At 36.6% G+C, this 17826-nt stretch overlaps 1 protein-coding gene across 1 annotated transcript; it reads right to left on the bottom strand.

Moving 5' to 3' along the window:
- Positions 1–1960: 1960 nt before the first annotated feature.
- HOXA11 (homeobox A11) lies at positions 1961–7279 on the bottom strand. Its single transcript, XM_077491344.1, has 2 exons — positions 6197–7279; positions 1961–3163 (listed from the first exon to the last, which is right to left on the bottom strand). Exons 1-2 carry the CDS (start codon positions 6858–6860, stop codon positions 2931–2933), a joined length of 897 nt encoding a protein of 298 aa, XP_077347470.1. The 5' UTR covers positions 6861–7279; the 3' UTR covers positions 1961–2930.
- Between the last annotated feature and the right edge of the window lie 10547 nt (positions 7280–17826).

Raw genomic sequence — 17826 nt, forward strand, 5'->3', positions numbered from 1 at the left:
CATACAGCTGTCTGTTTGTCTGTGTGTGTGGATCTATTTAATTATCTAACATTGGTAGTCAAAAAACATAGCAGATTCCTCCTTATCCAATCTAACAAGACCCCTTTATATAAATCCAGTAGCACTGAGAACACTGAGAACAGGTTGTCATGTATATTGTAACAGAAGCAGGTAGCTTCACACATGCTTCATTCTGTGAAATAAAAAAAATGGATAATTGCACATTTATCACATTCTCTATATATCTGTATCAGGGATAATTCTGCATTCAGGGACTTACCTTGGCTGCTTTGTCCATCACAATTATTTTATTTGTTTACATTTAAACGTGCATTTTCAAAAGCATAAGCTTGCATTAATCATAGTGACCGGCAAACTTTGCTCTTGAGACAAAAACCTGTAATTTCTCTGTAGTCTCCTCGCTTGATAAGAAGAGAACAAAGGCCAAGATTCTAGCATTGGCTTCTCCTGGCACAGCGGCTTTGACATTGATCTGGACAACGCCATCTTGTGGCCAATCCGTTTCCATGTAATTGTAACTATTTTCTCCTCTTTTTTTTCCTGTTGTTGTCATCCTAAAGAGATGCTAGAGAGTCCATTCAAGCAACTGTTGGAAAGCACTGATATCACGTTCACAAAAATGGCTGCATACCCTGCGTTTAGTTTATAGCCCTGCATTCCAAATATGCAAATCACAAATCACAGACACGGTTTATTGCTGAATTGCCTTAGCAACACAGAGCATAAGCTTTTATTGGGTCAGGAGACCAAAGACTCTGGCGGATAAACTGCAGGCCTCTAGGGTCTAGAGCATTTGCAAGGGAAACCAGTTAATATTTAACCCAGAAAGGAAATATCCTGTAAACTTCTCTTTGACATTCTTCTACCTAATTCTTTAGTTCTCCTTCCTTGTTTTAGAACACTATTGGTGCAATTTTGACCTTTTTGTATTTGCCAGAGAGAGAGAATGAATGCACTAAACTTTTTTTTTTTTTTTTTACAAATAAAGATAAGCCTCAGCCTGGGCAATGTTTGACATTTCTCTTGCAGTGACATATAAACTCCAAAGAATTCTGTAAACAATAGAGGATCACAGAATCCTAGACACTCAAGGTTATGTGCAATGTCCAACAATAGCTCCATAGAAGTTCAAAGCCAGATAGCCATTCTGCAATAAAATATGTACAAACAGGCTATGACCAAAAAAAAATTGAGTCCTTAAATGTTGACTTTTGCATTCAAAATAAAGGAAAAACAGGCCAGTATTAAAAATGATGGAAGCCAACGAACCTATGTATGGTGCATTAAAAGAGAGTATAAACAGAAAAACATGGGTTATTTGGGTGCAACTTCGCTGCCTTGTTCCCCTTCTACTAGGCCACTAAAAAGAATACGCCAGACAATAGCAATGAAAATGAAATCCATCTCTCAATCAATAATTCTCAATCAGTGACCTCGTCAGGCTGAGACTGCAGCGTCAGCATTTACTGGAGAAATCTATTAAAAGTGGGAGCACGTTGCCTGCAGTCTGCAGATTATTAATCATATATTGCAGGTGTAACTTTAATGTGTATAGAAGAAGGCAACACAAGGTAACAGTTTTGTACTTCCAACCAGTTTTATTTGTCTTGTGTGCTCTCCTGTTGTTTACATGCATCCCACCAAAACTGCATGGACCAAACTCTATATATATATTAAATATGAATTTGTAAGTAAACAGTGATATAAAAAAACCTTTAGCTGCATGACCTGTGGCAAAATATCTCATTCACCCAGAAGCAAAAAAAGTATAAAAGACAAACGTGTAGAAAAATGTAAAAAAAAAAAAAAAAAAAAAAAATTGAAGATGGTCATTTGGAAAAAAAAAAAAACTATAAAAAATAATAAAACAAAAATGTGTAAATAAAACACGTGTTGAATGAAATACGAAATGGAATTTATTTACACTTAACATATGAAACATACATTCAAACAGAGATAGTACAAATAGAGCATCGTGTCCCCATAAACTAATATATATTTTCAAATATCTGTTATAATTGCTTTTAATAACTTTGGTTCTTTTTTTTTTTTTTTTAGGATTTATATATATTTAAATGAGATTTAAGTCTAAACATAATCTATGGACTGGGCGCATAAACTCAGATTAAAATAATAGATCTGACTTTATTTTGGTATAAAGGAATGATATATACTATTGAAGATTATTGATCATTTCCTGTGTATGATGGTTATGTCATTGTCTGGCTGCACAGTTGATTGGAATAGATCATAATAGGATGGAGGACTTGTCTAATATTTCTGTGGTTACTCCACAGGCCAGTCCTAGATAAAGATTGATATTAGCAAACAAAGTGCATATTTCTTTAGACCACATTAGTGACATTAGCTGTGACTGATAAGAGTGCTCAAAGAACCAACACAGTAGGACACTTGGAAATTAAGCTAACCAGTAAACCACATGCCCTATTGATTTCAATTGCAATAATAACAGCTTCTGGAACAGTACATTGGATTGTTATGGATGGTGCGGTGGTGATCACAGATAGCAACATGATAGCCGAATCTGAGCGTTGAAATTGGTCCTTTTTAGAATCTGTACCAAACAAGACTGCAAAAAAAATCCCTTGTCCAGTATACATACACACAACCCAAAAAATGTGTGTCAATAGTTGGTGATTGCCTTTCTCCAAGCAGATGGTGCTGGAAAATGGAAGGAGCACTACTACCCTTATCCTCCCCGTCACATGTCCAGACACAAGATCAGAGGCAGAGGAGCTCCAGATGTGTTGTTCATGAACAAATGGTACTTCCCAATGTCTGTAAGTTACACGCACATCCACATACATGTAACCTTGTGGCTTGACCTTGTCGTGAGCAACAAAAAAAAAAAAAAGTATTTGCCAGATCCGGGAAAAACGTAGTTACTCTCATAAGAGGGGATTGGCGGAGTAATACTGCAATCGGTCCCTGTTAATTTTTTTCTCTTTCATCCTCCTATTTTGAAACCATATCTTGACCTGTCGGTCGGTTAAATTCAGCATTCGTGAAAGCTGCAGCCTTTTTTCTTTGTTAATATAGACACTGAAGAAAAACTCCCTTTCCAGTTCCCTAATTTGATATTTGGTGTAAGGACACCTCTTTTTACGGGTACGTTGTCCACCTGTGGAACAAGAACAAATACCATACTGTTATGGTGGAATAGTGTGCTTTACAATCCTCTCCAATAAAAGTCATTTACTGAATCACTGTACCCTGAGGGGTTCAGAGTCCCAGCAGCACTACACGCAAACCCAGCGCATAAATAGTTAAAAAGTAATGCACTTATGGGCTCTATTAAACAAAACGTGTTTACAGCTTCTGTTTATATTGCTGATTATATAATTTTTATGGCTCGTCTACTACAGTAGAAACTACAGTATAATCTATTAATAGTATTCGAGGAGCTAAATGATATTGTAATACAGGAATATTTTATGAACTTGTACATTGACGCCTTGCATTTCACAGGAACCACAAGAAGTGCAAATACAAGATAATTAATATTTTATGTGATACCAATCATTTCATAAGGGTGCAAAAGTTTGCAGCCTTTGAGATTGGTGAAGAATTTGCCAATCTAATTGTATACATGCAAATTCCTCATAGCTTACAAATACATGCAGATAAATGCACACTCTTGACGAATGCCTGCATATATTTACACACGTATACATATACATATATATATATATACATATATGTGTGTGTCTAAATATATGCAGGCATTCGTCAAGAGTGTGCATTTATCTGAAAACTATGGAGAACGTGGACAATATATATATATATATATATATATATATATATATATATATATATATATATATATATATATATATATATTCCTATCTATCTATCTATCTATCTAGCTATCTATCTACAATTTATTCCTACGTTGCAGATAAATGAACACTCTTGATGAATGCCTACATGTGTATATATATATATATATATATGTGTGTGTGTGTGTGTGTGTTGCATATCTGTCAGCTATGAAGAAATTGTAGACAGATAGATAGACAGATAGATCCATACATATATACATAGACTTAAAAATGTACTACAATCTGGAACCTAACATAACTGACTTTCCCTGTGCCAGTTGTAGTTGGTCATGTTACTTGGGCTTATTCTATAATGTTGAAATGTTGATTTAGCATTATAAAACAGGTCCAGTGACTAAAAGTCAGTGACTATTATCACTATGACCTGCATAACTCAGAACCTTCGCAGACATGTTCAACACATATGATAATTCTAGGCATGACAATTTGCTTTACCTTATGTGTAAGTCAATAGCTAGTTGTAGTTGGTCACATTCAATTGGACATATCCTATAATGTTAAAACCATGTTGTTTTAGCATTGTAAAACAGGTCCAGGTAAATGTTAGTGGCTACTATCACTTTGTCCTGCATAAATGAGAACCTTCACAGACATCTTTAACCCAAATTTTAATTCTAGGGGTGACAAATGACTCTCCCTTATGTGTAACCCAATAGCTAGTAGTAGTTGGTCACATTCAGCTATACTGGTTCTATAATGTTCAACTAGTGTTTATTTAGCATTATAATACAAGTTCAGTTAAAAGTCACTGACTACTACCAATGACCTGTATAATGAACACCTTTATAAACAAGTTCAGCCTAAATATTAATGCTTAGGGATGACAACAGACTTTCCCCAATGCTTAATAGCTAGTAGTAGTTGGTCACATTCAACTGGACTTGGTCTATAATGTTGAACTAATGTTTATTTAGCATTATAATACAAGTCCAGAAAAATGTCAATTACTACTACCAGTGACCTGCATAAATGAGAAGCTTCATAAACATGTTTAACCTAAATATTAATTCTTAGGGATGACAACAGACTTTCCCTAATGTGTAATAGCTAGTAGTTGTTGGTCACATTCAACTGGACTTGTGCTATAATGTTGAACTAATGTTTATTTAGCATTATAATACAAGATGCCAGTGACTACTACCAGTGACCTGCATAAATGAGAACGTTTAAAAACATGTTAAACCCAAATGTTAGTTCTTAGGGATGGCAACAGACTTCCCCTAATGTGTAACAGCTAGTAGTAGTTGGTCACATTCAACTGGACCTATTCTATAATGTTGAACTAATGTTTATTCAGCATTAAGACCAAGTCCAGTTAAATGCCAGTGACTAGTACCAGTGACCTGCATAAATGTGAACCTTCATAAACATGTTCAACCCAAATGTTAATTCTTAGGGATGACAACAGACTTTCCTCATTGTGTAACAGCTAGTAGTAGTTGGTCACATTCAACCAGATCTCTCTTATAATGTTGAAATAATGTTTATTCAGCATTATAGAACAAGCCCAGTTAAATGCCAGTGACTAGTACCAGTGACCTGCATAAATACGAACCTTCATAAACATGTTCAACCCAAATGTTAATTCTTAGGGGTGACAAAAGACTTTTCCTAATGTGTAACAGCTAGTAGTAGTTGGTCACATTAAAGTAGACCTGTTCTATAACGTTGAACAAATGTTCATTTAGCATTATAGAACAAGTCCAGTTAAATGTCAGTGACTACTACCAGTAAATGAGGACCTTCACAAACATGTTCAACACAAATGTTCTGACAACAGACTGTCCTTAAACCCCAATTTAAGCCCCGCATTGTCTGTCTAAGCGCCCACAATATCTAAGTCTAATCAGTTTGGGCTGCTGATCCCCCAAGGTTTTACAGCTTGCCCAGACAGAACCCGTGCCTCTCTTTGTAGCCCCCCAAAAGTGTCAGAGAAGTCCTGCTGGCAAGGCAAGGCAACATCACATTGATATCAAAGCATGCAAGGCTTGCTTTTGTGTGTCATTTTATTGGCGCACATTCTTACTGACTCTATTCTCTACAAAACCGACCCCAGAGTTTTAAAAGGGAAAAAAAAGGGGAAGGATTGTCTTAAGGCATCCATTGGTCGCTGGTATTTCACGGCCAATTTCAGTGCTAAACACGTGATCTTGCCTTTTATAACAAAGTTTTGTTGGGGGAAATCTAAAGGCCCTCCATAAACCTTATATGCTTATAAAACAGCATATAAAATTTTTACCAGCGGTGCGCTAGATTGCAGAGCCTGTGACAGGCAAAGGCGCTGCTGCTGCTGCTGCTGTGTTCATACGTACTCGAGCTATTGGCTTTGTCTTCTATGTTGCCGGAAGATGACTGCGAACTGCTGTGGCTGCTGCTGCTGCTCTCCGTCCTCCTCTCCTTCTCCTCCGTCTCCCTGCACGGCTCCGAACTTGAAGTTGCCGCAGAAGGTCCGGGAAGTTTGTCGCAGTTTTTGTCGCTGGAATAATCCGAGTTCTGGTTCTCTGTGCTGCCATAGGCTGTCTCAAAGAACTGATCAAAGGCTTGTGGCAGCACCCCATTCCTGCCCACTGCGCTATAGAAATTGGAGGAGACGTTGGCATTGGGGTGGTAGACATTGGAGGCGTTCTTGCCGAACATGTCCCCCATGCTGGCAGTGTTGGAGGCAGGGAGGCAGTCTCTGTGCATAATGTCATCTGCTGAATAGCAATGGGGCAGATTGCTCCTGGGGTGCCACTTACTGGAGGTGTCAATGGCATACTCCCTGAAGGTAACCTCTCTCACAGGCTGCACCTGGGGTAGGTTGGAAGAATAGGAATAGGGCATGGGACGAGAAGAAGGGGTTTGGGGGAGAAAGGAAGGAAGGCTGGAGAAATCTGGACCCGAGACGTAGTAAGTGCAACTTGGCAAATACATGTTAGAGGAACAAGGAACACGCTCATCAAAATCCATCATTAGGCTACCTCGGGCTGTCCGCATTAGCTGAGCTTAACATGATTCTCTAATGCAGCTGCCTCTTTGAAGCAGATCCGTGAAGTAGAAATTTGAAGACGTAAGCTGACGTGGAAATCTATCCCCATCCTTAGCAGGGAGGTGCTGGTCATGTGATCAGATGTTGAAATTGACAAGCTGCGACTATGGACCCTTTTTCTTTGTAGCCATCTCAAGGGAAGCAACAGATCGTCACTTGCTAGGTTCATAGAAGCATGTAATCTGAAATGTAACTCATGATGGGGTTTTTTTTTTTAGCTCCTACATCCAGCGCCTTTCCTAGAGCCATGCCTGGGTATGGACTGAGGATAATGTGGAAATGTGGAGGCAGGGCGCAATAAAGACATCCCTCATGCTATATTTATCTATCATTCCTAAGTAGTGCAACATTAAAGTCTTTGTCTTCCTCCATAACTCCCTGCCACTTCCCTGTTCTTGAAATAACAGTAGAAGCAGCCTGTGCCAAAAGACCATAGCAAATTTGAGTAAGAAAGCAAAGTCACATGTGCACCCTTTCCATAGGGTTTGCAAGTAGGAAGCTAAGTCCCTGTGCACCCTTACCATAGGATTGGATAGGGAGCAAAGTAGCCTATGCACCCTTTTCCATAGGATTGCAATTAGGAAGCAATGTCCCTGTGCAACCTTACCATAGGATTGCAAGTAGGAAGCTAAGTCCCTGTGCACCCTTACCATAGGATTGCAGATAGGGAGCAAAGTAGCCTATGCACCCTTTTCAATAGGATTGCAATTAGGAAGCAATGTCCCTGTGCAACCTTACCATAGGATTGCAATGAGGATGCCATGTCACTGTGCACCCTTACCATAGGATTGCAATTAGACAGCTAAGTCACCTGTGCACCCTTTCCACAGGATAGAAATTAGGAAGCAAAGTCACATGTGCACCCTTTCAATGGAATAGCAATTAGGAAGCAAAGTCACATGTGCACCCTTTCCATAGGATAGAAATTAGGAAGCAAAGTCACATGTGCACGCTTTCCATAAGATTGCAGTTAGGAAGCAACGTCACATGTGCACTTTTTCTATAGGATAGCACTTAGGAAGCAAAGTCACATGTGCACTCTTTCCATAGGATAGCAATTAGGAAGCAAAGTCACATGTGCACTCTTTCCATAAGATTGCAGTTAGGAAGCAACGTCATGTCTACACCCTTTCTATAGGATAGCAGTTAGGAAGGAAAGTCACATGTACACCCTTTCCATAGGAAAGTTGCCTGTGCACCCTTTTCCATATTGCAATTAATAAGTAAAGTCGCATATGCACCCTTTTCCATAGGATTGCAATTAGGAAGCAACGTCGCCCGTGCACCCTTTTCCATAGGATTGCAATGTAAAGGCATAGATACAAATTGCCTATGCTGCATAGAGTGGCAAGATGTGTGGGGCAGACCCCATGCTCCAAGGGAATGTGCAGTGCGACTAACAGAAGGCACAGTGCCCCTTCCCCCACTCTGCCTGAAACCAAAGTGCAGCTTACTATTTCCTTCCTAGGGTCACGTCTGATCACTTTACACTGCACTGGACTTAGCCATAAAGCTTCATATCACAAAGAGGCTTAATAAGGTTTCATATGCCAAGGTTGTGTATCTATGTGTCTGTTCTGTGTGTGTGCTTATAGCCAAGAGTGATTTTCTACCCTAGTCAGTGCTCTCTTTAAAGACCCAATCAGAAATAGAGGTTTTTTTTAAAATTGTTTTTTTATTTTTTATTTGGTGAACATTTTTGGGTAATTAAAGGGGATTAAGATCAGTGTGCATGAGGCTCCTTTCACAATTCAGCTCATGTATGTGTTCTTGCCTACTACACAAATAAACGCTGCAAGGTTTGCTATGTCAAAGATATGTATCTATGGGGCTCATTTACTAAAGCTAGAGAGGGCACAATTAGTCACAATTCTGAAGAGAAACCAATCAGCTTCTAACCTCAGATTGTTTAATTAAGCTTTAGCAATAAAATCTGGAAGCTGAATGGTTTCTCTGCAGAATTGTGACTAGCTTTAGTAAATAAACCCCTCTGTGTGTGTTTTCTGTGTGCGCTTAGGAGCCTTGATTTACTAAGAATGGTTTCACCCTAGTCAATGTTCACATTAAATACCCAAACAGAATCAAAGGATTGTTTTTTTGTTTTGTTTTTATTTGCATGTACATTATTGGGTAATTAAAGGGAATAAAGACCAGGGTGTATGAGGCTCCTTAACAATTCAGCTCATGTATGTGTTCTTGCAAGCTACACACATAAACGCTGCAAGGTTTGATATGTCAAAGATATGTATCTATGTGGTTTATTTACTAAAGCTGGAGAGTGCAAAATCAGTCTCACTTCTGCAGGGAAACCAGTCAGCTTATAACCTCAGCTTGTTCAATAAAGCTTTGGCAATAAAACCTGAAAGCTGATTGGTTTCAATGCAAAAATTAGACTGATTTTGCACTCTCCAGCTTTAGTAAATAAACCCCTATGCGTCTGTTCTGTGTGTACACTTATATTTGTGTGTGCCTTGATTTATTAAGGGTGGGTTCACTCTAGCAAGTGCTCATTTTAAATACCCAGCCTGAATCAAAGATGTTTCTTTTTTGTCAATGTACATGAACATTATTGGGTATTTAAAGTGAATTCAGACTAGGATGCAAGTGACTCTTTGAGGCTCCATGCACACTGGGCTTAAACCTAATTGAGCTCATTTATGGGGTTGATTTACTTAAATGTGCAAAATCTGGTCCAGCCCTGCAAAGAAGCCAAACAGCTTCCAAGTATGTTTTTGTATTTTTATTTTTTGTCAAAGCTTAATGAAATAAGCTGAAGTTAGAATCTGATTGGCTGCCATGCACAGCTGTACCATACTCTTCAGTTTTAGTACATCAACCCCCCTGTGTACTTGCTTACTAAACCAGTGAACATAAATGCTGCATGATTTGATATGTCAAGAATGTATATCATGTGTCTGTGTTGTGTGTGCACTTATAGCCTTGATTTGAGTGATCTTCACCCTAGCCAGTGCTTACTTTTAAATACCCAACCAGAATCAGGGGATGTCTCTCCTTTTAATTTTCGTGAAATACTATTGGGTATTTAAATGGAATTAAGGCTAGGGTGCATGTGACTCCTTTGGTTATTCAGCTCATTTTTGTGTACTTGCATCTTACACAAGTGAGTACAAATGCTGCAAGCTTCAATATACCAAGGATGTGTATCTATTTGTCTGTTTGTTTTTTTGTGTTTGGACTTATAGCCTATATTTGAATGTGATTTTGACCCTAGTCAATGTTTATTTTAAATACCCAAACAGAATCAGAGGATGTTTCTTTTGCTTGTTTTTTTTTTCTTTTCTTTATTTGCATGAACATTATTGGATATTTAGGAGTGAGTGGATACAAGCAACTCATTTGGAAATAAAGCGAATTTATGTGTACTTGTTTAGTACACAGGTAAGCATAAATGCTGCAACATACACCAAATATTATGAGGATGCAATAATTTGTTATTGCTAATTAGATTTTAGAATACGACTTCTCTGCATCTTGTATGTTTCTGTTTGTGTGTATAATAGGTCTTTAACAATACAATGCACATATGCTAAAGGAATACTTAAAAATAGATAGATAGATAGATAGATAGATAGATAGATAGATAGATAGATAGATAGATAGATAGATAGATAGATAGATAAATAGATAAAAAATAAAAGGAAGGGGGAGAGATAGCTAGATAGATAGATAGATAGATAGATAGATAGATAGATAGATAGATAGATAGATAAAAAATAAAAGGAAGGAAGGAGAGACAGAGAGATAGATAGATTGATAGATAGATAAAACAAATAAAAGGAATGAAGGAGAGAGAGAGATAGATAGATAGATAGACAGATAGATAGATAGATAGATAGATAGATAGATAGATAGATAGATAGATAGATAGATAGATAGATAGATAGATAAAAGAAAACGTAAAAGGAAGGAAGGATAGATAGATAGATAGATAGATAGATAGATAGATAGATAGATAGATAGATAGATAGATAGATAGATGTCCCTTTAGATTGGAGACAAAGGCGCCACCACTGCCAAGACTTGCCCCGCCTCTGAGAAGGAAAACAAATTCTTACACTTGTATTGGGGCTTTTAAGGCTCTAATTGAAGTCGGCTCGTCCAGGAGAAGTGAGCAGAGCTGTAGACTGACCTGCGGTTTTATGGCACTTTTGGCAGTCAACTTCAGCTTGTGTCAGAGCAGAGCAGACATGGCTGGTCCTGGCCAGAGACTCACAGGAGACGCCACCTACATGCAATCTCTGACGTCCTCTCCACATGTTACATACATCTTAACATTCACTGACATCCCTGTACCATTTTCTGTAAGGTTTGTACTGGGGGGGGGGGGGGGGGGTCGTGGCTTTTCTTTACAGACATGCCTGTGGGAGATGCTTTCACATCCTTTGTTCTTGCAGAAATGAGCAGTGGTCGGATATAAGATGAAGAGATAAGGCAAATATCCCTCATATTATTTCTGGAGGTCTTGTTAGTTGTGGATCCTGTCATTTGGCTTTTTTTTTGGGTGTTTGTATCTAGAACCAGAAAAAAAAAGATCATCTGAGGGTTTTTTGTGTGAAAGCTTAGCTGGACTCGTGTATTTGACCTTAACATACAGACCTCTACTAACAATAAAGGACAGTTTGGCCTTGGGACTTGTTATTCCACATCCATGGAGAACAGCTTCTCCTCACGATCATACAGACACAAGGAGTATCACCAGATTCAGTTTTTTTTTTTTTTTCATTTTGCCCTGGACAGAAATATTCCGCATTGTGTTGTTGTGTGATCACTCGGAATGCATGCTGCAGCTTGTGTCGGTACTTGCAGCGAGAAATGAGCTTGTTGCTCGCCATCCCTTTGTTTGGATGCCATGCTTTTAGCAAGACAAATCCCTCTGAATCAGGGCCATGTCACATGAAAGTTGCGGTCAAATGACCATAGTAACATAGCTAATCTCATCAACCCTTTAACGCCCTTTCAAAATTCAAAATGTTGCGTTATTTAAAAAAAAAAAAAAAAGACAAAAAATGTGATACAACATCTAACAATTGCTGTGTTACATCTAACATCTAAAGTCAAGTTAATATCAGTGTGTGTGTGTGTGTGTGTGTGTGTGTGTGTGTTCTTACTTTTCATAAAATAGTTGTCCTTATAGATCATGGGTGAAATGCTTTGCTATTTTTTATATATAGAGATATATTGAGGCTGATTTACTAAAGGAATTAAGTATGTTCACCCAAAAAAATAAGGAAGAGTCAATGTAATTATCCAATCTCTGATCATGTCCAGTCATAAGCTGATGAAATAAAAGTTTACTCTTCATATGATTGGATAATTGAAATTAATCTTAAATCTTCTTTTGTGTAAATATTCTACACATTCTCAACTCATTCAACAAATCAACATTATACATATCTATCTCTATCTATCTATCTATCTATCTATCTATCTATCTATATATATATATATATATATATATCTTACATACACCACACACGTGGTAGGATTGGAAAAAAATGGGGGGAAAAAATGAAAAGAAAAAAAAAATTGGCATGAGCTTCTTAAAAAAGGTTCACCAATTTTTTATTTTTTTTTATCCCTCCATGGATAACAACAGACGCACATAACTGGACATAAATACACATTATCAACATACATACCTCCCTATAATTTATATAATTTGTTATGATAGTTAGCATGGGTAAAGGGTATGCATTTTAGCTTGTGATTTCTAATTCTATTTATTTATTTTTAGTTTGCGGTTTCTGAGCTAGTGAATCCATTTTAGTTTTTCTTAAAGAGCCCAGAACTATATACTGGTCCACCGTGCACTTTTTTCTAATACGTTAATTATATATAGTAGTCTCTTTTTAGTGGCCATTTACAGGTGCAAGTCTGAGATTATTGCAGGCAATTGCGGGGCTGTGAAAACGAGCAGTCTAGACCGTCTGGCACGCACTGAATAGTCTGCTTTCCACATATGTGGCAACAAGAACCATTGAAATACTAAACCATCGCCTTAAAGCACTACCTATGGAATCTGCCTTTGGATTTTGTACATGTATTTTTTTCCCCCTACTGGTACAAGAATAAGACACAAATATGCCATTGTAAGTATTTTTTTTTTCTGTGTGGGGGTGATATGAATTAGCTTGTAGATAGGACTAGAGGGACTAGAAAGTTAGAGGGACAGCAATGCAAAGTATATATCATGCACTCCTGTGGCCTTGCAGAGAATTATTGTTGTCTCCTTATATCAGAAGGTAATTGCAAGTACATGTAATGCCTTGAACTTGACCTCCAAGGTGTGTTTTATCCCTCTGAAATAATATATTGAAAGAAAGCTCATGCTTCTTCCGATTTAAAAACTATTCCACTAGGGGTAGCAAGCTTCACAATGGAAAAGATCAGAAAATACTGGAGTCGCTAATCAGTATATAATTTTACAGCATTTTATTGCTAGCAATAGCTCTGTACTAACAAGATGTTTCTGGGCAAAGCATCATCCTTTTATTTAAGACACAGACTTCCTCCTTGAATAGAATTGTATATTATGTAATCCAGTTTCCAACAAGCACTTTCTAATGGCAATGCCATTTCCCTGGATTGTTTTTCCACGCTACTGGCGTTTTTATAATGGCTATATATGAAACCTCACGTTTATATGTTTATTTTACTGTATTATTTTAACAATAATACTTTGCATGAAAGCTGTCATTTTTTTTCTGTTTTACAAACCACTGTAATTACTCTGTTGGTTTAATAAAAAAAAAGTTTATGAAAAAAATACATTGGCATCCGTAATATTATTAAATTATTTTAAATGTAACATTCTCATTATTTAAGAATATACTGCTTGGCTATATATATATATATATGTATAGATATATATAGATATATATATATATCTATATATATGTATAGTGCGCCTCTGCCATCGTGAAAGTAATCTATTTTTTATATCATGACACTTGCTGAAAAAATTATCAGGTTATAGCAAAACAAAAATAAATATATATATATATATGTGTGTGTGTGTGTGTGTGTGTGTGTCAGTTGCAATATAAAGCAATTACCTTTTTACTGATATTTTTATAGCAGTTGTCATGATGCAAAAAATTGATTACTTTCAGGCGTACTAGTAAATTAGCTACAAAACCTTTTTTAGGTATGTCTGGACAATATACACACATGCGTTCATAATAAAAAAAATATTATTTATCATACATTTTCAAGTCGATTGGATGACGGTACATTGTGTTTATGTTTTTGGTTAGTAGCGATATTATTATCATACATGCTATATAATATACAAAGCATATCATTACTTCTAATAACATTTTTACTTGTTTTATTAAAAGCAAGGGAATTACCATCCTGCAGTTATAGAAACCGAGAGTTATTCAAACGGTGTAAAGTATGGGCAAATATAATATAAATCGTATGTTAGTATAAAGCCCAGCTATGGACCTAAAGTCCAGACCAATCAATAAAAGACATTCAGTACATGCAGGATAACCATAACAGTTGAGATGCAGTTTTTAGGTAAAATTGACATTGTTGGGCTCAAAAATGTTTTGCACCAACTATATTTATACACGAGAATTTAAATATCTTCCCTCCAAACATACACATATACAAATGCATTAAAAAAAATAGTGTCAATCAACTTAATACTACAATTATAACAACAAAATAATGTCAGCAACAATATGTTTACGTAAATGTAAGTTCCACCCAATGTAAGAGCTATTGCAGTCTGTAATTCCCTTATGTATCCAGAAGGGGACGTTGTTGCATACAAGTAATGCTAGCACTGCTTTGTAGGAGGAACCGCATAGAAATAGAACCAAGCAGTGTCCTGAATTATACCAAGTCCTAAGGGCTGTATACTTGCATTCTGCACCAACAAAAAAAAAAAAAAGCGTAGGCCTGTTTTATAATACCTCTTCCTTGATAATAACATGTAGCCTTAATTCAGTAAAATTCAGGATGAAAACTATTATAGCCAGGAGCTTAATATTTTCTGATCAGGCTGACACTGAAAACAGAAAAAAAGGAGACAAAGAAGAGCAGCAATGAATAATAGAAGCATAGATAAAGCGACAATGATTCCAGGCTTACAAAAGGATGAGCAAAAGGCGCACAACCCGCGGAGATTCATTTGAGGGAAGCAGTGGGGGCTATTTACTAAAGGCAAACCCACTTTGAACTACAAGTGCAAAGTGCACTTGAAATTGAAATGAAAGGGCACTTGGAAGTGCAGTTGCTGTAGATCCGAGGGGGATATGCAAGGGGAATAAAAAACAGGATTTTAGCTTTCACATGATTGGATAATAAAATCAGCAGAGCTTCCCCTCATTTCAGATCTACCCCTCAGGTTTAAAGCGACTGCACTTCCAAGTGCACTTTCAGTGCAATTTCAAGTGCAGTTTGCATTTGTACTGCAAAGTGGATTTGCCTTTCGTAAATAACCCCCATAGCCTTGGTTGATAGTATCAGGGGGAAATAAATGAAATAGCAATGTTGAGAAAAAAAATAAACATGACAAAGGAAATGAAAAGCAAGAAAAAGAAAGAAAGAAAGAAAGAAAGGGAACTTTCCCTACACAAAAAGGCCTAATGTGAGCGCCAAGTCTTTGGGCTGTCATCATTAATTACAATGGTTTATGATGTGCATTAATATTCTAGGTGCGATGTAATTACCTCGCTTGTTATGTATACAACCTGGAGACAGTCCTGATAGGAGAAGGAATTTGGCACAACGTGAAACAACGTCCTTGGGACACAACTTCGCCTTCCTTCCTATCTAGGGACATTTCAGCTACATTGCAAAAATGTTTAAAAACTGCTTCACTACCCAGAGGAGCTCCAACGTGTGAATCATATGTATGGATGTTTTATTAACTCGTTGGCATATGTAGAATGTCAACAGTTGTTTAGTCTGCAATTATATGAATACCATGGTATTTTATAACTAATAAACTTGAACCTGTAGTAATCTTTTAATGCTGTCCCGAGGATGCCCTGGTGAAATATTAATTTCCTTTGCGAAGTGCTGGACAGCAGTGACACATTTGCCTCGTTGTTAAAAGTATTCGCAAAATAAAAAAAAAAAAAAGTTACACAGAGGATTGTCACATTAGAGCACTGTGGAGACTTTTTTGGGATGATATACAATATGACGAGGAATATCTGCATCCCTTTTTACTTTTATTTTCATATGGATCAATATTTTTGGCTGTCTGCTACACACAATAACCGATTTCCTTCTTCCTGCACACACACAGGGAGTTATACTAAAAGGGACAACAATTTAATTCTATAGTTTTGGCTATATGACAGCACAAGCACATTCATAGCATGCATATATATCCTTTCTCTTCTCTCTCTCTCTCTCTCTCTCTCTCTCTATGATTCTTAGCTATTTTGATATATCTATATCAAAATAGCTGAAACACACACACACACACACAACACACACACACACACACACATATATGTATATATATATATATATATATATATATATATAAAACAGAGAGAGAGGATATATATGCATGCTATGATTGTGCTTCTACAGTCATATATATATATATATATATATATATATATATATATATATATATATATATATATATATATATATATATATATATGGATTCTCAGCTCTTTTAATATATATATATATATATATATATATATATATATATATATATATATAGCAAAAGAGTTGAGAATTGTCTCATTACATAAAATTAGTGAGTATTAATTTCATTATCCATGCAAAAGCCAATTTTAGTTTATTTAATCTGCACAGAATTCAATGTGAGTACACCTACCCTATATTAAGTGGAGATTATCAACCCCTTTAGTAAATCAGCTCCCTACACTAATCTATTTACATATAAGCACGCACAGATGACTACACGTACATAGATATATGTTTCATTAAAACCAGTGTGCATGGAGCCTTAGAAATCATTACAAAAAAAAAATAGAAATAGAAGCTATAGAGGAATGAAGAATGAAATGAGAATCTAGGATAAAGGGAAGAAGGCAAAAACAATAACACCCAATCACTGATTGCAAAAGTAGGATGCTGCTCCAATCAGGGGTGGTCTTCCCTGGAATCATGGAACTAGAGAATGCTTCTTCCCCCGTATTGAAAATTGTTTAGCTTGGTTCAAATATTCAATGGAAAACAAAAAAGGCGGCTTTTTTTGCAAGGCAGTACCTAGACAGCATAGAAATTTGCTTTGTCTTATGGGAAACTCAAGTTCAAGTTGAGAAGGATTGGAAAGTGCGTACCCTTGTTTTTTTATTTGCTTATTCTATTTAATTAATATTATGATTCAAAAGGGTTGATGTGCACAATCTGGTGTAGCTGTGCATGGTAGCCAATCAGATTCTAACTAGATTTTTTTTTTTTAAGCCTGGAAACTGATTAATTTCTATGCAGAGCTGCACCAGATTTTGCACTCTCCAGTTTTAAGAATCAACCCCATAGTCTCCAAACTATGTAAAACCAATAATACAATTACCCTGCTGCATGTTTTGATATTTAAATAAAGGGGGGGGGGGATACATTTTCATTATACCTTAAGGACATGAATAAAGTTGACTTTTTCTGTAAAGAGGTCCTTATATTTTAGTCTTTTATATTACAAACACTACAAAATGCGTGGAATAAATTTGTATTTTTTTTTCTATGGAAATATCATATTTGGTAAACGTCACAATTTTTTTCAGGTAGTAGTTTAGCCCCATCAAACTGTCCACTCCATGCACACTGGGCTTAAAAATTCGCTAGTTGCCAATTGTACACACGTGTTGAGGAGTATAAGGTTATTTCTGCCAGAGAACTCTAATAACAACGAAAACTAGAAAGTTTTTTTCCTGCCTCTAAATGCTG

Source organism: Lithobates pipiens, unplaced genomic scaffold, assembly GCF_037356315.1.
Source record: "Lithobates pipiens isolate NorthernLeopardFrog02 unplaced genomic scaffold, aLitPip1_a1.2 Scaffold_19, whole genome shotgun sequence".
Lineage (NCBI taxonomy): Eukaryota > Metazoa > Chordata > Amphibia > Anura > Ranidae > Lithobates > Lithobates pipiens.

What these genes read in the sequence shown, in the direction of transcription:
- HOXA11 (XM_077491344.1), bottom strand. Translation starts at nt 6,860, where the DNA reads ATGCGGACAGCCCGAGGTAGCCTAATGATGGATTTTGATGAGCGTGTT. An exon ending in AGACAAAGCCAATAGCTCGA is followed by an intron (nt 3,164 to 6,196) that starts GTACGTATGAAC and finishes CTTGTTCCACAG; the next exon opens with GTGGACAACGTACCCGTAAA.